Genomic DNA, 22,147 nt, shown 5'->3' with positions numbered 1-22,147 from the left:
TTAGAAGAAAACTTAACCCTTCATAAATGTCTGTTGAAGTGGTGTAAGAGTCTTTGGTACACACTGGGAAATAGGAAGGAAAATCAGACTTGAGGATTCCATGTTAAAAATCTCTATTTAAAAACTAAAAGCTCATAATCAGATTCTGTTTTAGGGCATTTTGTTCTAACTGAGGTAGAAAGAAAGTGCTGGAATAGCAACTTTTGTTTTTTCTCATAACTTTCCATGAAGCATGCCCAGTGTTTTTCTTTCTGGAATTACCAAAGATGGTGATGATAGAAATTGTTTTCCCTGGCAGCGTGCCTGCTCCCACCTGTGAAGAGGGCTTTAATTTTAGCTGATGGAATATAAACAACCAAAGGGAGTCATTTAGTTGACCTGAGGCATCAGGGTTTGGGTAGAGTCTTCTCAGCCTTTCTTTCTTTCTTTCTTTCTTTTCTTAAGGTTTTGTTTAAATTTATTTTTTGAACTGGTAATACTGTTACATGTTTCAAAATTCCAAAAATATCAAAAGATATAGAGTGAAAATTATTCCTCATCCTTTTCCCCCTCACTTCTCCTCCCCAAGAACAAGTAGTATAGTAATATGTATGGCCACTCTGTACCCTTCAGATATAGTGTGTGTGTGTGTGTGTGTGTGTGTGTGTGTGTGTGTGTGTGTGTCTGTGCATAAGCAATGGCTTCCTCTTTACACAAATGGAAACATACCATGCAAACTGTTTTATACCTTTTCGCTTAACAATGTATCTTGGGGCTCTTTTCCACAGGAGTTCATAAATATAGTCCCCATTTTAAGGGCTGTGTAAAAGCCAGCCAGTCCACCATAAAGCACTTAGCCAGTTCCGTGTGGTAGACACTGAGGCTGTTTCCAAATGTTTACTTTTAAGATCTCAGCCTTTCTTAGTAGCCTAAGAATAAAGCAGAATCCCAAAACATTGGCTGGATACCGGAATTTCCGTGGCCAAAACTATGGTGACCGTAGTCATCTAATGGTAGCAAATAACTGATAAAAATTCCCCACACCTTGGGCATAGGTCTATGATGTATGGCTTGTATAGTTCCTAGAAGGGCTCATTTTAGGGGTGAAATGGTTACATATCAGTTCAGTTAGAATTTGTGCCAACCATCTGCCCAGGTAACACCCAGCCAGGATAATGCTTTCATCAGGTATGATGTTCACTCACACAGAATCAATGCTGCTTTATTTAGAGTGACCAAAATTAAATGGTGGGATATCCTCTGACAGCAAGGTAAACTTTTGAAATTAAGACTGTACAGGGAAATCTAAGATTCAGGGTCCCCACATTTTATGTCATTGGTGATGGGGTGGATGTACTCTTTACCGTGGGATTTAGGGACCCCTGTAAAATCAGGATATGATGTCACCATCTCCTTGACTACCCTCCCCAAATTCCCAGAAGGAAAGTCACACATTAGTACTAATACCTGAGCCCTGGTTCCCCAAGGGCTGTCTCACCTGGGGAGGGGTCTAGAGGGCAGGTGTTTAGACACCCCTGGAGGACAGATCGGCTCAGCAGACTGGAGCTGAGGGCTGTGTCTCCGGGTGCATTGGAAGGGAAGCATCCTTGAGAGAAGCACGGCTAAATAAATGAGTAAACAAGAAGAAACAAGTAAATCCCAACGGAAACATGCCCTCGGGGTGTCGACTGAAAAATAGCGCACAACCTAAAATTTGAGAATTATGTTATATGTGGCAGACAAAACTGAGGACTGAAACCCAGGGCGCAGCCTGTCAGGTTGCTCTGAGGGACTGCTCCAAAGAGGTAAGCGGGGAGCCAGGATATATAGGAATTCTTGCAACAAAGACCAGGTAGTGGGAACATCAAAAGATTACTGTTAATGAAAGAAAACCAGGCATCTCAAGTTAAGGAATTTAGAAATTTTCTATGTATGGGAAGATGCAAGAGTCTGGGCTCAATGACATCATCCCTTTGTTCTGCACCTCAGCCATCTGGGGCCAGTGTCCTGTGTTTTCTCATCCTGAGTCCCCTCAGGGTGCACCGCTGGGGTGGGCTGCAGTGGCTGATGGCTGGATTGAGGGCATCCTGCTTCCATCCTGAGTTCCCTCAGGGCTCACCGTCAGGGCCGCTGTAACGTGATGGCTTGATGGCTGCAACATCCTTTGTGTACTGATACGGCAGCGACATTTCTTCCCTCGCAGGGGCCAGCCACGGCCAGCTCTGGGGCTTGCTCATTCCTCGAGTGACGCTCTTTGACCTAAAGCCCCAGACTTGGAACTCTGCTTCCTCCTTGGATACTCCCTCCCCTTCCTCCCCTTAAAGGCACTGGCCGTGGCCAGCATCATTGCTGTCTGTCTGGGTTCTTGCACAATCTCTGTAGGTGCCCAGAACAGAGCTGGGCCAGCGCAGCTGTGGGTGCGCTCAGCTCCATCCCCTGGCCAGCAGGTTGGAGCCCCTCCAGGTGCCAGCCTGGTCCACACCGACCCGCAGGTCTGCTCTACGGCAGATCTCACAGCAGAGGTTGCCTCTCCCCAGAGCTCACTCTCCACTCCCATCCAGTTACCTCAGCTGCTTCTGCCAGAGGATTTTACTTTCATTTTCATCGAAATCTATTTGACGTATAACATTGTGCACATTTAAGGTGCCCCACGTGCAGATTTGATACATTTATGTACTGTAATCTGATTGTAGCAACAGTCGGCACTTGCGTCCCATCACATAATTATCATTTCTCTTTTTCTTGTGGGAATAATCGAGATCTAGTGTCTTAGCAATTTGATGATTATCGTACAATATTGTTCCTGCACTGGGTACTAGGTCTCCAGGGCTTATTCATCTACGCTCTGCAGGTTTGTTTCCTGAAACTACCTCTTTCCTGTCTCCTCACCTCTCAGCCCCTGGTAGCTACCTTGTTACTGTTTTCACAAGTTTGGCTTTTTTAGATTCCTTATATTCTCTGTCTGATTTATCTCACCTAGCATAATGCCCTCAAGGTCCTACCGTGTTGTTACAAGTGGCATCCAAACGGCCAACAGACACACGAAAAGATGCTCCACATCTGTCATCGTCAGGGAAATGCAAATCAAAACCACAACGAGTATCACCTCACACCCGTCAGAATGGCTTTTATCAAAAAGACAGGAAATAACAAATGTTGGCCAGGATGTGGGGAAGAGGGAGCCCTCCTGCACTGCTGGTGGGAACGTAAATTGGTGCAGCCACTGTGGAGAACAGTATGGAGGTTACTCTAAATATTAAAAATAGAGCTACCATATGACCCAGCAGTTCCACTTCTTGGTATGTTCCCAAAGGAAATGACATCAGTATCTTGAGGAGGTGTTTGCCCTCGCATGTTAATTGCAGGCAGGACATGGGACTGGAGGCACTTGCAGACTTTTGAGCGGAGCGTGGCTGGCTTTCCATGTGGAAGGGTCTGGGGCGGGCGCAGGGAGGCCAGGGAGGGACTGCCACACTTGTTCAGGTGAGAGATGAGCGTGGCTTCAAGCGAGTGGTGACAGGGACACGGAGAAAGACCCGCCTGTTGAAGGGGTGTGGGCTCCTCCAGAACGCCTGGGCCATCCGGCCCTGAACCGCTTGAAACAGGGAGTGACCATTACCCTGGGGGAGGAGCGGGTTTGGGGAGAGAAGCAAGGGGTTGGTTGGGGACATGCGGAGATGCCCATGTCCAGGTGCTGTTGTCAGCAAGCATTTAGGTGTGTGGCCCTGGAGCTCAGGGGAGGAATTCAGGCCGAGCTGTGAATCTGGGAGTCTCTGCACAAAGGTGGCATTAAAGGCATTGAATCTGGAAGGAATCACCTTGAAAATTCTCTGGGGTAAAAGGAAGTGGCCCAAGGACCGCCTCTGGGGCTGGCTCAGGTCCCAGGAGCCCGAGGAGGAATGTGCAGGCAAAAGGCCCCCGTGAGTGAGCCCCCAGCCCCTCGCCGGTCCCCCTGCTGCCCCATCTCATCCTTGTCACACCCCCTGCCGCGGCACACCACCCCGGGCTGCCCGCCCAGCCCATCTGGCTCTTCCGTGCTGCTCTGCTCTGGGTGCCCCGTTCCCCCCAGGCCCAGCTCCCCCTGCGTGATGGCGTTCTACACCCCTACCCTGCCCGAGCTCGGCAGGCTCTGACCCTCCCGGTCACTTCCTGCGCCACATTGCTGAGCCCCTCGGCTTGCTTCCAACTCTCCAGCGGCCTTCCAGAATCTTCCATCCTAAAGCAGCCCCAGGAAAGTTAGACCGTCTTAGGGTTGTAGTTTCCCTGCTTCCCCAACGTTCCTCTCGAGAAGTCCCATTCGTGCTTCGCTTCGGTGCCGCTGCCATGCGAGTGTCTGGTGGGATCCCTCCAGCCCGCCCACCAGAAAGCTCCACAGGCCTTGTCTTCCCCCTAAGCTGGTTCTCCAGGGGTGTCCCATGTGGCAAGGAGTGGCCACGAGGCATCTGGTCATCACCCACGTCCCTTCCAATAAAACCAGCCCCGAGGTCCTGTCTGTCTTGCTCACCTCTTGTTCTCAGTGCCAAGTCAGTATCTGACACGTAATAGGCACTTAGAAAGTCACCCAATGAGCGTACCCGTCCTAAGGGAAAAACATTTCATCATACGGATGCTTTTGGTAACAGCATTGACTCAGTTGAGGGATGTTTAGTGAGCGCCCAAAATACGCCAAGGACATTTCCCAGTGCTAGTGAGACAGCAGCAAATCAAGCAAACCGTCCACCTTCAAGGCAGAGCGTTATGCGGGAGACCATGGGCCAACCCACTGTGTCCCCCCCCCCCCCGCTTTTGTAAGCAGGTGGCACAGAGAAGTGTCAGACAGCAGTCAGCTCTGCGGCCTTCAGCAGGTGACTCAGCCCCTCCAAGCTCACTTCCCTTTTCTGGACAGTGAGAGGTGGTTTTGATAATTAAACAAGATAATGGGGCTGCATAGGAGAGCCTCGGCACGGCTCCTTCCTCCCAGCACATAAGCTGGGAAGCATCATCGCTCTCTCTTTCATTAATCAAGGTGAGTCAGGTGGAGTCGGTCTTGAAAACATCATTCAACGTCTGGTCCTCTGCTTTCTCATGTGTAAAATAAGAGTTGGAATTCCAGCTGTAAGATTTTGTGTTCTTTGATGTTATTCCACTCGACTCCTGTTTCTTGAGCAAACAGGTATATATCACTTTCTAGCAGCACTTCAAGCTGCTGGAGATATTTCTGAGCACACATTTAATGCTTACGTGACGCCTCGTGGTGCCCTGTGGGGTGGGCACTACTATTGTTCCATTTAAAAGTGGAAAGTGAGGCACAGAGACCTTGGCATCTGAGCGAGCGTGTGCAGCTGGCTTAGATTTTGTGCTACTCGCAGCTCCCAGGGCGGCCACACTGTTCTGCAGGGTGGTACTGTCAGCGCATGTAACCTCCAGAAACCTAACTAGGAAGGCAGAGCTTGACTGTGTTCTCCGAGGACCCGCCATTCCCTGTAAGAGCTGAAACCAAGACTTGGGTCCAGCCAGGTCTGGTTCTGGGGTGACCTCCAGCTGTCCAGGGACCCACTGCATTGTCTGCCATTGACTCGGAGGGTGATGAGGAGGATAAGAAGGTGAAAGATCTTGGTAGAAGCTGCCCAGCAGTGAGGACAGCATCCTGTGTACTTTTCATGATATGACTCACTTAATCTTCCCAGTCACCAAAAGAGACGGTAACTATTTTCATCCCTGTTTTACCAGTGGAGAAATTGAGGCACAGAGAGGTTAAGCAACTTATCCAATATTACACAGCTCATGGTGGAAGCAAAACTCTAACCTGGCTTTCTGCCTCCAGGGTCCAAGCACAACCACCGTGCTACGCTGTCATCTTGCTGATATATTTTTCTAGGCTGTTCTTGTTCATAATCCTCGTGCTCATTCTCTTAAAAGTACAAGTGTATTTAAAGGAAAATTAGATGGAATAATCACCATGTAAAAGGAACAGTTGAAAATGTAGGTTTAAATTTTAATCCGGAGCAACCTCATTATACTATAAAGTTGGCATCCTGGTGTCCCTGGAGAATGAGAACATGATAAAGAAATAACTGACTTAGATGACTAAGGATTTATCCCTTAAAGTATAAGTCTCTTTTCTGTAGAAGTTATTTAAGCAGTGCAGAGGGAAATCTTTCTAGACGGCATCACCAATTTTTCAGAATTCTCAGATCTGACACTGACTCTTCCCAGGAAACTCTGGGTTTATTGTTTTGTGGAGGTAGAATCAGATGACTCGAGGGACAGAGCTTAGGCAGGAGCCTGGCAGGGGCGGCAGGGCAGGAGCCTCCTGCAGCTGACCCCGGACGTGAGCTGGCAGCCCAGTTCTGCATGGTTCTGGTCTGGGCTCTGAAGAGGTGAGATTCCCAGCAGGCCAGCTTCTTGCTGCATGAGATGCTTCGGGGACGAAAGGAAACATCAGTCACAACACCAGTGTTTCGCACCTCATTCTGTGTGTGATATTATTGAATTTTGTTTTACGATAATGTAGGTGGCTGCAGATTTATAAACTAGTTGTCATTTGTGCTGTAAGCGCGTTTAATCACTTTGGGGGAAATGAAGAGTGTGTAAAAAGTTAAGCCCAGGTTGATTTAAAATAAAAGTGTGGGGCTTCCCTGGTGGTGCAGTGGTTGAGAGTCCGCCTGCCGATGCAGGGGACACGGGTTCGTGCCCCGGTCCAGGACGATCCCACATACCGCGGAGCGGCTGGGCCCGTGAACCATGGCCGCTGAGCCTGCGCGTCCGGAGCCTGTGCTCCGCAACGGGAGAGGCCACAACAGTGAGAGGCCCACGTACCGCAATAAAATAAAATAAAATAAAAGTGTGAAAAAGTAAGCCAGGAAACTCCATTAAAATAATAGGGACTTTTAGATTTTGAAATCAGGAAGCCCTTTCTTAGTATGGCACAGGGTCAGAAACAGAAAAAGAAGGGGGCACCTGACAGATTGAATTAGATAAACTTTCACACTCCAAAAAAAGTAAAAAAAAGCAGAACATTAAAAGGCCATAAGGAACTAGGGAAAATATTCACAACATATTTGTATTTCACGTACATATTGATATTATTAAGAAAAGGCTAACACCACAGTTGACAGAAAAAGCTTAATGGATAGAACTACAAATTCTTTCTCTCACACAGACAAAAGTAAACATTAAAAAATCATTTTAATCATTAAAAATGCTAATCCTAGCATTTAAAGAATCTCAATTTAAAAAGTTATTAGGCATTAGAAAAATGTAAATCAAAACTACAATGAGGTATCACCTCACACCAGTCAGAATGGGCATCATCAAAAAATCTACAAACAATAAATGCTGGAGAGGGTGTGGAGAACAGGGAACCCTCTTGCACTGTTGGTGGGAATGTAAATTGATACAGCCACTATGGAGAACAGTATGGAGGTTCCTTAAAAAACTAAAAATAGAACTACCATACGACCCAGCAATCCTGCTACTGGGCATATACCCTGACAAAACCATAATTCAAAAAGAGTCATGTACCACAATGTTCATTGCAGCACTATTTACAATAGCCAGGACATGGAAGCAACCTAAGTGACCATTGACAGATGAATGGGTAAAGAAGATGTAGCACAGATATACAATGGAATATTACTCAGCCATAAAAAGAACCAAAATTGAGTTATTTGTAGTGAGGTAGATGGACCTAGAGTCTGTCATATAGAGTGAAGTAAGTCAGAAAGAGAAAAACAAATACCGTATGCTAACACATATATATGGAATCTAAAAAAAAAAAAAAAATGGTTCTGAAGAACCTAGGGGCAGGACAGGAATAAAGAATATTTGAAAGAGCAATGAATTGGAAATAACAGAAATGTCAAACCTTGAGGACAGGTAAATATGGGTGGTCCATGCAGGGGTGGGCCCTTCCCATCCTCAGGACTTTGGAGAGATCCACATCCAACAATGGACAGCATCACAGGAGAAAAGAGCAGTTGTCATCAAGAGAGCATGTCCTCATTTCTGTAAATATTCACATATATAGACACACAGAAAACACACTGAGGGGACACACATCAAGCTGAACAGAGGTTATCTTTCGGGGCTAGAGGTGAGGTAGGAGTTTCACTTAGTACTTTATATGCCCCTTTATTATTTGAACTGTTTTTAGTGCGCATATGTGACTTTCATTTGTCAGAGTAAAAACAATAGAGTATTTTCATTTTGCACAACACAGAAATGAGAATACAGGGCCAGGGCTGTGTTGTGCTTACAGGCTCTCATATTTGTCAATTCCTTCCATAACATGCTCCATTTATATAAAATGCCTGCTTCATTCTTTCTTGTATTCAACAGACATTTGATTCCTAAAGCGCAAAAGCCCTAGGCTAGGAATTGTGGAAGTTCCGAGACTAATAAGTCATGCCCTTTGCTGTGCAGAGCTCCCAGGCTAACAGGGGAGCTGGGCATGGCAGCAGTGAGCTCAAACCAAGGGAGGGGCAGCTAAGGATGGTCCTCCGAGTAATGCTGCCCTCCTGCATCCGGGCAGGAAGAGGGGCTGACTAACGGCCACCTGCACTTCTGGGGTCTCCTCTGAGAAGTAGCATTAAAGAGCGAGGGAGATTTCAGCAGGGGCAGAAGATTGATAGAAGCATTGGGAAAGGAAGGGCATTCCAGGCTGAAGGAGCAGCTTGAGGAAAGGCAAGGAAGCAGGGACCCAGTAGAGCACAGTCAAGCCCACATGAGCCATCCGTTCAATGGGGCTGAAAGAAATGCCCCTGGTTTTCCTTCTTTCACTTCTGTGTGCCTGGTGCCTAGCATGGAGCTCGGTACCAAGTACCCATGTGCTTGGAAGGATGGATGGATGGATGGATGGATGGATGGAGGAATGCATGGAGGAAAGAATGAACTAAAGGACAAATGAACACATAAGTCGATGCAAAGTGCTGAAAACCATACTTATTTTATTTCATAACATAGACCCTCAAATCTAGTGATGTGTCTTCTGTAGCTAAACGCTTGAAACCTAGAGGAATATGTCCTCTTCCTCCAAGAATAATGTGAAAATGTGTGTGCATGTAGATGAGAACTATAAAGGAGCGTGGAAAATACACACACACACACACACACGCATATACACAGACACCCCCCCCCACACACACACACACACTGTCATTCAGTCACTTTTGATTATGTTCCTACCAAGTGCTTCACCCTGAGCAAGGTTCAGAAGCCAAGGTGGGGACAGTGGCCCTGGGTTTCATGGTAAGAGTCCTACTCAATCTCTTTACATCAGCACTTCCCTTCCCTCTTAAACAATTTTCTGAGTCTAGTCACATTACACGTGACCGACACAATGAGATTCAGAGACCAAAGCAGCCACCGTGGAACGGATGCTTTCTAAAAAAACCAAGATATCCAGGGCTCTGGTTCTGCCATTGGGGAACGCTTCCTGGCTACTGGTCACCAGAGGAGATGGAGGGTAAAAGTAGTCCTGCCTGAACAAAAGTGGCCACGGCGTGTCCTGGTTCTAAGAAGGAAAACAGTGGTAGGTACAAGTTCTAGAAAGTCAGCAGGACTAGGTTTCAAGTGCTCCTCAAGGATGTGCTGAAGATAGGCGTTGGGCCTTACAGTAAAGCACAGGCTGGCTTCTGATGTATCCAGCAGGTGGGTACTGTACCACGTGGAACAGTGAGGATTCCTCGGGCTTTAGTTCTTATGGAATCCTAGGAATGGACATTTCTACTCAAAACTGAAGGAGTTATTTCTTCCACACCTGAGGAGAATGGTTTAAACCCGTGTCGAATCTCCACTCTGCCCACTTGTTAGCTGTCTGACCTTGGGCAAGTAATCTTCTACAAGCTTTAATTTCTTCCTTTGTAAAACAGAGGTAGTGAAATTACCTCGCTGAGGTAGTCGTACGAGATACTGTTGGCACCCTTAGTAAATGTTTAATAAGTCTCCATTGCTGCCCATGTTAACAATATTTTCTAGAAGTCTGTAAATACATCCACCAGAACACTTTTGTTTAAACACCTTAAACTAACAGAAGCTGCAGAAAAAAACTTTTGCCCATTAGATCGTGTCTTGATTGGAGTCTCAGACTTTGCCAAAACACTTAGCAAAGACATTACCTTAATTGATCAGAAATAGCCTTAATTGATCAGAAATAGCCGTGTGCCGGGAAAACACAGCGTCTCCAGCCATTGTTTGTCGAGTGGCTGTGATTATCTCTGGGAAAGTGACAGCCAGGGGCAAAGCTGGGCCGTCTTGGCAAAGGCTTGAGGGTCTTGATGTTTCTCCAAATCTTGTAACAAGGAGTGAGCCAGAACTTTCTTTCAACGGGTAAAACTGCTTTTCCAAGCTGGTGAGCCAGAATTGCTTCCGTGATCCATTTGTTTCTTCAGTTCTCTCCCACTTGACGTTGGCACTCGGCAGAATCCGGAGCACGTCATTATTATACAGACGTCAGTGCGAGCTTAGCGGGCGCTGATCAACCAGCGTGAACTCACAGAGGAAGCCACGTCCCCACGTCAGCCCCCAATTACAGCTCTTGGCGGTGTCTCCAGCCAAAAGAAGATCATGTAATGTTATAGAATTCTCTCTCCTTCATTCGATGGTGGACATCAGTGTGAGGTCAGGAACTTTATCTGTCTTTGAATCCACTGTCATTCCTGTCACAGCATAAGGAATCAACAGTGGCTTGTTGGTTAATGGAAAGAGCAAGTGAACAAATGATGAAGTCTCTCACCGTCTTTTAAGACGAGATTGAGAAACGTGTACAAGAAAATAATACAGGCAGGCAGATGCATAGCATTTGAGCGTCATGATGAATGAATGGATGGATGTTACCCCTGAACGAAGAAACCCAGGTACCAGAGCCGAGGCTCTCTGCCTTTCAACATCATCATCCGCAGACGGACAAAAGGGGGAGACGGGGTTATGACAGGTGGAGATAAGAGCAGGCGGCCCACCCCTGACCAGGGTCCCCCCCGAGCAGGGTATCCCAAGAGCTCATCCACACACCCCCTGGGCACCCAGGCCCCAGTGAGAACCAAGGACCAGGGTAGTGCACAGATGCTAACAGAAAAGTGGAAAGCTTTGACAACCATTTATTTCAAAAACTCCTGGTGACTTTAATCCCGAGCTCAGTGCGAGGTAACCACGTGACGAGGATTCTTAACACTGGGAAACAGTTTTTGAATCTGATTTTCCTCCAGCCTTACATGTTCCTTACCTCAGAGGTTGCAGTCAAGAAATGTATTGGAAACTCAAAAAAGGAAAAGAGGAGAAAGAAAAAGACATATGAGAAAGATAAAGGAGGTCTACAAAGTTTAATCTGTCATAGCCAAAACCACAGTCTTAATATCCCACCAAAGAAAGAGGGGGTGAATTGAATGAACTGTGGCTGGAGGAATCCATGCAGTACTGGGCAGCCTTTAAAAGATATGGGAAAACGTGGCTGATGGAACGAGCTAGTCTAGCTCTCTCCTCTCAAAACCCCATTAAAATGAATAAAAAGCATTAGTCCATGACGGCAAAGAGAAGGGGAGAAGGAACGAGGACGGTTGTCAGTAGACACTTGGAACTAGAATGAGTTGATGGTGCTAAATTCCTGGCAGAGCAGAAGAAGTTGAGAGGTGCAGGCCGGGTGGAGAGGCCATCGGAAGAGGCCCGGCCTCCACGAGGCTCAGGACAGTGGGTGCGAGTCCTCTGCACAGCAGTGGGCAGGAGAGCTGCTGACCAAGGACGGGCTGTCTGGCTCGGAAGCAGCAAGGCCTCCAGGCCCCACCCTGCCATGGGCAGCCGCAGGTCTGCCCATGAACTCCAGACAAGAAAGAAGGAGAGAGACTGACTCTAGGACGTCAGGGAGCCCTGAAGCCCCGCGCTACATGAGAGCCCAGGCCTTCCCACTGGACCCTACTCTGCAAGGCCAGCTGCCACCTGCCGGCAGGAGGTTGGAAGAGAGGATCCTACTAATATGGATGTTTGGGGATCCCCCAGTGAGCTCACCAGATCTCTTCCCAGGTGCCCACACGGAATCCCATGAGTGTCCACAGACCCTGTCCACAGAAACACACTTAATTAGCATCAGTTGGCCAAGCATCACCAGAAACTGAGGCAAGGTCAGGATGTGACGGACAAGAGGCCAAGCCAAAGAGAGAAAAAAGGAACTTGGAGAAAAAGTGTGTATAACAAAAGAAAATGAAAATAAAGACACTTCCTATTGAAGTATAGTTGATTTACAATGTTGTGAAGGTTTCAGGTGTACGGCAAAGTGATTCAGTTATATATATTTTTTCCAGATTCTTTTCCCATATAAGTTATTACAAAATATTGGGTATAGTTCCCTTGTTGTTTATCTATTTTATATGTAGTAGTGTGTGTACGTTACTCCCAAATTCCTACTTTATCCCTCCCCACCACCTTTCCCCTTTGGTAACTGTAAGTTTCTTTTCTATGTCTGTGAGTCTGTTTCTGTTTCGTAAATAAGTTCATTTGTATCATTTTCTTAGTTTCCACATATAAGCAATATCATATGATATTTGTCTTTCTCTAACTTACTTCGCTTAGTATGACAATCCCTAGGTCCATCCATGTTGCTGCAAATGGCATTATTTCATTCTTTTTTACGGCTGAGTAGAAAGACATATTTTTAAAGATATAAATTAGCCTCAGAGAGAAAAGAGAAGAGAATGTATCCAGGAAACATACATGAAGCTATTTCAAAAAATATATAACAAGAAAGAGCACTTGGAAATTAAAAATATAGTAACTGAAAATTTAAAAGCCAGAAGAGTTGGATAATGAAATAAAGGGCATTTCTAAGAGAGGAGGGAAAAATGTTAATTAGTCAAGAATATTCAAATATGACACAAATGAACCCATCTATGAAACAGAAACAGACGCAAAGGCATAGAGAACAGACTTGTGGTTGCCAAGGGGATGGGCAGGGAGAGGGATGGCCTGGGCGTTTGGGATTAGCAGATGGAAACTAGTATATATAGGATGGATAAACAACAAGGTCCTACTGTATAGCACGGGGAAATATATTCAGTATCCTCTGATAAGCCATAATGGAAAAAGAACATGAAAAAGAATGTATATATAACTGAATCACTTTGCTGTCCAGCAGAAATTAACACATTGTAAATCAACTGTATTTCAATTAAAGCAAAGACTATTGAAGAAAAATTAGAAAATTGATTTAGAACTTGCAGAGTTCAACTAATTGGAATCCAGAAAGAAAGGAGAAAAGAGAAGGAAGAAAAACATCTTTGAGGAAGAGTACTAGAACATTCTGCAGAATCGCAGGATGTACAGATGGCCGGGGTCCGTGGATGACCCAGCAGAGGGTGAAAGCAGCCTCACCCAGGGCATGGCAGGATGGTCCAGGGCTCAAGGAGTGAGAAGATGCTCAAGCCTGTGGAAGGAAGGAGACAGCCAGCCAGCCTGCAGTTGGGATGGGGGCGGCTGTCCCCACTGCAGGGTTGCAGGCTGGAAGACAGTGGAGTGAGAGCCGCGCATCCTGAGAGAGCTTTCCGGTACCATGCTGACTGCTCAGTGTAAGAGAACACAAACATTTTTAGGTTTTCAAGATCTCAGAATTTTACCCCATACGCATCTTGTCTCAGAAAGCTGGTAGAAAGTGCGCCCCTAAAATGAAGAAGTGAATTTTAAAAAGGCATAGGACCCAGGAAGCAAAGGCTAAAAAATCTGGGCAAAGGAATTTCCAGGAAACTCAGTGAGAAGAAAAAGTGAGAAGACACATCAGTTATCAAGTTCACAGCAAACGAAAGTTCATCTAGGAAGAAAATGTCGTCAACATACGCATAGGTCTCGGCCGCAGAAAGTTGCTCTTGAAGAAAATTTCTGTTTTCATAATTATAATATCTGTTATAACTATATGGATAACTAAATAGTGAATGTTAATTTGAATATTGTGCTCTAACTTTTTTTCAAAGACTGGGGAGGGAAAGTATGTGTGGGGTCGTGTGTCTGTGTGTGTGCCTGCGTCTCAAAGAACTTCTGGAGCAGGAAGCCAAAACCTAACACGGGAAAAGCCAAGAAACAGCAGAATAAGCTCTTCATGTGGACAAACGGAGTACATGCTGGACGAAAAGTAGTCTGAAGTGGCTGCTGTTGGAGTGGGCTAGGAGCTGCGGGTTTGACTCTAAGCCTTGTGGAACTGTTTGCCTTTTCATGTCCATGTTTTTCATAAAACATGGAATTTTAAAGGTATAGGAGGTGGTCATAATGTATTGTGGTAGAAGGATAGAAAAAATATGACTTTTAAAAGGAAACAGAAAGACCAGAAAAAATGTATGCCAATTGTTAGGAGTTAACCGAGTGTCAATTCAGGGATTTTTTTTCTTCCTTTTATAATAAAACACACACACACACACACACACACACACACACACACACACACACACACACACACACACACACACACACACACACACACACACACACACACACACACACACACACACACACACACACACACACACACACACACACACACACACACACACACACACACACACACACACACACACACACACACCAGGTCCAGCCCAGCAGAGGAGGTTCCCCTCCTTAGGAGGAGGAGACACGCTCTCCATCCACTGTGAACCTGAGCTGATAAACCAAGGAGCTCCAAGAGAAGGACTTGAGGCCCAACAGGTGGTGTTGGCAGCACCCCTCCCAGGACGAGCGTTTGAAGGACCAGGACCTCCTTGGGCTTGGAGGTCCGAGGCTGCTGTAAGCCCCCCAGGGCAGGAACCAAGCGCAGGCATCTTGCCGGCCCTTGCACATCCTCTGCAGGTGGCGCAGTGCTCTTCCCATGCAGTCCCATCGGAGGGTGGAGGCAGGAAAGCTTCGTCTATAGTGCAGAGGAGAGGAACAGTTTGCGCTCTTTCGGGAACAGAGACCTGGAATCAGTGAATCCAGCCTTGCAGACAGAATGGATTTCCCCTTCAACAGTGAGACCTGCTCGATCCTAACAAGCCGCCGTTAGCAGCTGTGCATCTGTCACTGTTGAGTCTCCCAGAGGAGCTGGGTTTCCGTGCTGGGGGGGAGCGTGGTGTCCCATATGCCCGTGTCCCATGGGCTGGCAAATCCATTGCGGTTCTGGGTGCGGGGCGGTCGGCCTGTGGACAGTTGCTGTCCTGGCTGAAGGGGCAGGAGAGCGAGAGAAAGGCCAAGGGTAAGGCCAGAGATGCCCTCTGTCCTTCCTCTGCAGGGGCCCTTGGTAAAGCTTCCAGAAGGAATAGTTCTTCTTTGCATTTAAGTGAGAGCTCAGGATCCCCTTTCTCATAGTTATGCTGAGGAGAGATTTCCAAGTCTTCTGATTTGCCTGGAGCCCCTAGGAAATACGGGGCAGAGCCCCCGCCCCCTGCCACCTAGGGGTCTTGGGGGGCATCTCTGAGCATCCCCGGACCCCCTCAGGGCCACTCCCGGGCAACCAGCAAGCCCTCACACCCATATGCCTCCACCACCTGCCCAGGAGCCCCAGAAGGGGGACCGGCAACCTGCCAGCCCTCCTCGGGGTACCCGTCACGCCGGCCAGCTCCCTCACGTGCACAGCCGCCCTCACGCTGACTGTTTGTCCTCCCTTGTGCTTCGCAGGTGTCTCTGGGGTCACAGATGGACTTACAGAAGAAGAAGAGGCGTGCACCAGCTCCCCCTGCACCCCAGCCCCCGCCTTCCAGCCCGCTGGTGCCCCCCCGCACGGAGGGCAGGGAGGAGGACAGGAAGGGCAGGACGGGTGAGTGATGGCGTCCGCGCGCCTCTGGGTGCTTGGCCTGCATCTCAGCGCTGCTTCTCACCCCTGCCCTGGCTTCCTCTGCGATGGCATTAACTCGGAAAGCATTTAGGCTAAAGAAAGAAAGTCTGGAAATGAACGGCTGTGAGTCAAGGACATCCTACAGGCATAGTTTCTGGGGGTGGTGCGGGCGTTGAGAAGGTGGGAAAGGCGTGCTGGTCAAGAGGCTCGGGAGAGTGCGAGTGATGGAGAGCTGGTGAGTGTGGCTGGGGGACGGCGCCTCCCTGACCGAAGGGGGTGAGTCCCAGGATGGCGCCCACGGATGCTGGTGTGGAAGACGTCTCGACCGCAGGGCGTTTATACAATAGGTCATGTGACAACAGTTCAGTCATCTTTTGAGCACCCTGTTTGAAATTGATCTCCACTTATGGAGCTTTCCTATATGGTATTCTCTGAGAAAAAGAGAAGCCAGAGTAAAGAGGGTGCAATCCTGGTGTCTGTGAGCAGAGACGTATTCAACCATGATACCTAGTCCCTCATGTTACAAGGGAGAGAAGAGATGGGGGTCTCTAGGTCCACCAGCCAGGGATGGCCAATTTTATTCTAAAATCATTCAGTGTTTGTTGTTTCATTTATGTAGGGACCGAGATAAGCCCCTGACACAAGTGCTCCAGTCATCACAGGAGCGCCATTCAGTCCCCCGGGCAGCCTCACATTTTGCCGTTGATCTCATGGCTGCAGCCCCCAAAGGGAACAGACGCCCAGGGAGAAGTGGTCGCACTGTTGCTCCCTGAACCTTTCATAAGAGCTCCTGGGCCGTTGGTCAGCATTTTCCCCCGGCCAATACCTCGATTTTAACATCTTAGCATTTCACAGACTGGGAATCGATTTTGCTGAGGAGATACAGCCAGTATTTCACGTCAGTCCATCATCGTTCCCAAAGGAGAAACTATCTGATTTGAAGGAAATGTGATCAGAAGCTCCTTCAGATAAACCTGGTTTTCTTTTTTTCTTTTCCCATAATGAGACTCCCATTCCGCCTTCCAAGCTTTCTCCCCACTCTTTTCATAAGTGGATGAAGAACGCAGATTGAGAGTCCTTGTTGAAATTCTAGGACGCATCCGTGGTTAGGGTAGTGTAGATGTGGTGACTCCTGCCAACCTCCAGGCCAGAGAGCCCATTTTAACCCCTGGAAGGACCTCCCGATTCAGCCTTGAAGGACCAAGGTCTGTGTGCAACGAGTTTGGAGAGCCTGGCCTGGGGGTGGGCAGCTGGTACTCACAGGGGTCTCAGAAAAAGAGAGAAGGGCATTTTAAAGTGAAAACGGTAGGGACAGTTCCCTCTCTAAGGAACATGCGCAAAGAGGAGGTATGCATGGTAGTAACTGCTGTGGGTCTCTCTCTGGTCCATCGACTTCTGTTTTGTGGATTAAGGAGGAGGCCAGAAGCTCCCTTCCTCCCGTCAATAACTTTGAATATTTTTTGAGGTCAGCGGTCTTGGTGGCCATTTCAAAGCAGACTTCCATCCCCATCAGAAATCCCCATGAGTTAAAAGTACAGTAACGGCACTACAGCAGAACTTTTAACCAAAGTCTTGGCTTTAGGTTAAAAGATAATAATTTTGAAAAAGTAGCCCAAACCACAACAAAATACGCTGAGCTTCTTTGTGTATTCAGACAGCTGCAGATAGAAATTGAAAGTGTTTTTGGAACTTGCACTAAAGCAGTATTGCAGCCGGCTGGATTTGGGTCCTGACCGAAATTCCTTGGTAAACAAAAGGAAGCCTTCCGGTAGAGAGGGTATTCTTCTACCTGCCTTGCCCTTGGGGTTGCCTTGCCATGTCAGGTGCTTACCTGGGCCAAGCAAACCACACTCATTCAGACGCCTTGCCTTATGTGCACTTTGAGGGAGGAAATGATGTGTATATATGAGGAAATTAATATTTTTCCAAGTCTAAAGAACTATAAGCAAGAGAAGGAATAATGGATATATTTCTTGATGAAGAAATGATGTCTTAATATTTTTATTAATAGTCTGATGAAGGACATGAAGTGTAGACTCTATTAGTTACTAGAAGATTCTAAACTTTAGAGCTTGAAGACAGTATTTTTTAAAGAAATAATCATGAGCACAGTTTATGACACTAGTAACTCCTATCATTCGTTATATTGTCATTAACTTTCAAAAACTTTATTAGCAGAAGATAACCATTTCTATAGAAAATGGTAACTAGGTTCCCAATGTGAACAGATCAGAGAGGGCTACTCGGTTGGTCTGAGAGGTAGACTGGCGTGGGGGACATCCCCACCCTTTCTCCAGCCCAGGATCCTTTTCAAAACAAAGTTTAAAAACTGTTACCGCAAACAATGGAAGAGGTTGATAGTATAAATGGGCTTAAAGAGGTAGATCAAATTAGGGGTTATTGGATCTGTAATAGGTAATAATAGATGTAAGCAACAAGAATAAGCTAAAAACCCTGTGAACCTGAAAAAGACTAACGTGAAGAAAAAGAGTTCCTTTGAAGTTGACAGAGCTGTTTAGGGACCTCTTAATAATAATTTCAGCCTTTAAAAATACTTGTGCCTTTCAGAAACAAATGGCAGTACATTCAAATTAACCCAAGGATAGGACCCCACGTATGTAAAATGCTAACACTTTCGAGAGGTGGGATTTGCTGCTGGGTGTGTTTGGATTTGGTTCCAGGTGTGGCTGCATTTGGTGACGGGTGAGGTTGGATTGATGTCGGGTGAGGTTGGGCTTAGTGCAGGTGTGTCTGCATCTGGAGCTGTGAGGCGCTCTCGGTGTGGCTGAGTGATGGTGACGTACCTTCCGCTGGAGACAGAGGGCCTCTGGGCTTAACCTTCTGAAGTAATCCCTGTTGATTCCACGTAGGTGTCGGACGACAGGTGCCACAGAAGCCTCCCAGAGGCACTGCTCGGGGGCCCCCCCAGTTAGTGCTCCCCCCACCCCCACCCTACCCTCCTCCTGACACAGACGTGGCAGAGCCTCTCGGCTTTCCTGGGGAAGGCGCTGTTTCCGAGGCCTCGGACCTGAGACCCACACGTACGTGCCTCTCGTTTCGTCTGTGTCGACGCCTCACCTCTCTGGTCTCTGGTGTCGGCGCTGGGTTTCCAGACTTTCCATTCTTGCCTGGGGATGTGTGTGCCTCTTCCCTGCAGCTTTCCTCTCTCAACGCTCAACGCAGTGTGTCCAGCTAACAGTGAATGCACTCCGAATGCCAGCCAGGTACCCGTGAAGAATGATTTAACCCATTAATCATTCATGTTGTGGTTAGACTTAAGCCAGAATTGCATCGTGTGGGTGGAGACAGCAGCTAGGAACAAATAAATGTCCCTCAAATTAGAACTGTCCTCGCAGTGCCCACAGGTGGCCCACTCAGCACAGCACAGCACAGCAACGATGCGATCGTATAGGCTGTATTGCTAAGCTCGCTCAGGCCAGCTGTGAATGCCCAGGCGGCTGTGCTCCAGAGCTGGGGGGACTTAATGGACTAGAATCTTTGAACCCTACAGCCAGTGGCCAAGCTCCCGCAGAAGGGGAGACTGAGGTACCAGAAGGGGAAACAGCTTAATTTGAGTCTAGCAACAGCCACAATTAAAGGCTCGTTTTGTTTCTGTTCTTGTCACACCCTGTCTGAGATCAGGCTTTCTTCGTTGTTTCCTGGGATTTCTTTTGGACTTTAATAAGCACCATGTATAGCACTCCCACCTCCAGGTGGATATTAGCTCTGTGTATTTCACTGTACACACACACACACGCACACACACACAGGACATCAAGCCTGGGTGCGTCCCTCCATCAGGATGCCTGAGCTGTGCTGGGCTATTGCCTTATAAAGCAGGTACCATCCAGGACTGCATTTTCCCGATGGTGAAACGTCTCTATGCATCCAGCCCGGAGAACAGCTGGCGCCCACATGAGATATGCAGCCCTCTGGTTAGGAAGGCTGCACCATCGAACCATCGAACCACTTGATCTTTTTCTGTCTTCTTTGGAAATGACAGCTAGCTCCCTGCCAGCTTCTGGGGAAAGAAGATAATCGTGGGATTTCTTACCAACTTTCTCTAGGCAAAATAATCCTGATTCATTTGATCTCTTTTCACAAAGACTTCTTTTCCATCCTCAAAATCTGTTTGATCATCTTGACGTTGGACATGCTTCCGAATGCAAATGAAATTCGTAGGCGATTCAGAAATGGAGGATTAGACAGATGAGTCGGAAAGATGACACCGAGGCTTAGACAGCTCTGGAGCTGTGTCATCTCTGAAGAGAGTGGATTTGCAGCCCCACAGGCCAAGGCCATGAGCTTTGAGTGGCCGCTCACGTGGTCCTCACCGGGGATTGTCCCCCCTGGAGAGCCCATGAGGGAGGAAGGGCTGAGGGGAGAGGGTGGCCCTTGGCAGGGAGGAGTGGCCACAGCCCAGGAGCTCAGGGGGCCTAACAGGACGGGACAGCCAGGCCCACGGACTGCCCTACACTTGGCCTTATGTAAACCCTCAGACCCCAGCTTCCCCCGGGCCCCTGCCTGGGTTTGGGGGGACAGTGTGTGGCATCTGCTGGGGAGACCGAGGACAAGATTTAGCAGCTGCCTTTTTTTTTTGGCCGCGCGGCACGCCATGCGGGATCTTAGTTCCCCAACCGGGGATGGAACCCGCACCCCCTGCAGTGGAAGCTCAGAGTCCTAACCACTGGACCGCCAGGAGGGTCCTCAGCTTTTAAAGGCCTGCATCAGCCTGGAGAAGAAGAGCTTCCCCCTGGGTCTCTCCAGCGCTGAGGAAATACATCCCATCCCTGCCCTTGGGAGGCTTTCCAACAAAGGTCTGCGTAGAGAATGAACAAGCCTCAGACAGAACAGAAGGCTCCCTGCCTTCTTGCCTGGAGGCTCCCGTCTCCTTCTCCTGTCCCGGGACAATTCTCTCCATGTCTTCCTCTCCCCACGTGCATGTCCGAGGACCTTCCCCTGCCCTGGACATAACTCACCTGCCCTCCTTCCCTCTCATCCCCTCTCACACACCCACAGGAACGCCAGGAAGAGAGCACAGAAGCACAGGGGGAACAGAGCGGGGCCCCGTGAGTGTTAGGACCACGGAGAGCCTGGCCCGGGCATAGCAGGACCCCTCCCGTCCCCTAGCCCTGTCCTCCTGACCACGTGTGCACCAGGGTTAAGGCATCCAGCTTGGAGCTTTTATTTAGCAGGACCCTCCCGGGCATTGTTCACAGCAGGAAAAACTAGGATCTCCTGCCCAGCCAGGCAGAAAGCAGTTCACCTGCTTTGATTCAGGTCTTTAAAAAAGTGAGGGAAAACGACTCCTTTGTTGTCATTTGTTTCACTTCTTACACCACGGTGAGATCTGGGTACTGCTCTCCCTTGTCTCTGGGGAGCTATGGACTGTCGGCATGTAGAGTGCCGGGTGTGATTTCCGCCCCTTGTGGGCGTGTGCATCTCACCTGCATGCCCATCGAACTTGCATCTGTTTGTAGCCATGGGAGCTCAGCAGGCACTTTCATCTGCCAGCCGTAAGCTCTTGTGTGTCTCCTCGTGTGTTCAGCCGCAGTTAGACCTGTGTTCTCTGTCTAAGAAACGATGTGTTAGTGGTGGAAATCAGACCTGAGTCCCTGGAGGCCAGGCGAGTTCTCGCTCCACCCTCGCTGGGGAGACGCTGAGCCAGAAGCAGCTGCATCACTGGCCCCTGGTCTCACTGCGGAATGCGTCCGGCAGGAATCGACATTATGGCGTCTTTGACCTTCAGCCTCTGCCTGCCCCCAGCCCGAACGTTCCTCCCACTATGCCGGAGACTGCCACTGGGCACCTTTGGCTGTGCGCCTTCTTTGTGATTTGTACCACAGGTGGCATGTCCCACTTAGGTCATTACAAAGAGGTAAGATACATTGTCTTGAAAACCAGTCAGCACAGCCAAAGATAAGATGGAAAGACTTAGGTAGCAGTGAATTAATAGTAACTGGATTTGTACGCAGATGTGAGAAGGTGGCAAAGAAGACATGAAACAGGTCCTCATACCACACCTCCTATTTTGATCTCTCCCATTCCAGAACCTTCTGTTCCAGCCATCCCCCTGTCCCTGAGCCTTGCCTCTGCAGAATCTTGGTTCCCGTCCTGGTGGCTCTGCTGGTGTTCCCGTTATGGCTTCCAACCCTCCTTTCTGTCCCAGGCCTTCTGCCAGCTGACCTGGGCACCAGGTGGGCCCCAAGCCCTGACCCAAGGACAAGCCCTCTTTCCTATTTTTATGCTGTAAGTGTTAGCAGCGCTTGACTCGTGGCCATTAAGACCATGTTGACCTGGAACAGAAGCAAACAGGAGGAGACTTGTGTTCCAGGTCAGTGCCACATCTATCTGCATCTCCTGAGCTCTTTTTGAACCAATGTACAGTTTGTGGTCGGAAGAGGTAGAATGACC

General features: G+C 48.2%; 1 protein-coding gene across 3 annotated transcripts in view; it reads left to right on the top strand.

The window, feature by feature from the left end:
- COBL (cordon-bleu WH2 repeat protein) overlaps positions 1-22,147 on the top strand; it is a 259,545-nt gene that overhangs the window by 179,871 nt on the left and 57,527 nt on the right. For all 3 annotated transcript variants that reach the window (XM_060020105.1, XM_060020107.1, XM_060020106.1), the window contains exons 8-9: positions 15,577-15,715; positions 18,604-18,774. In XM_060020105.1, coding sequence (XP_059876088.1) covers positions 15,577-15,715; positions 18,604-18,774 — 310 coding nt within the window. The remainder of the gene's footprint in view (positions 1-15,576; positions 15,716-18,603; positions 18,775-22,147) is intronic.

This window comes from Delphinus delphis, chromosome 9 (assembly GCF_949987515.2).
Source record: "Delphinus delphis chromosome 9, mDelDel1.2, whole genome shotgun sequence".
In the NCBI taxonomy this organism is placed as follows: domain Eukaryota; kingdom Metazoa; phylum Chordata; class Mammalia; order Artiodactyla; family Delphinidae; genus Delphinus; species Delphinus delphis.
This window is presented reverse-complemented; position numbering and strand designations above follow the sequence as displayed.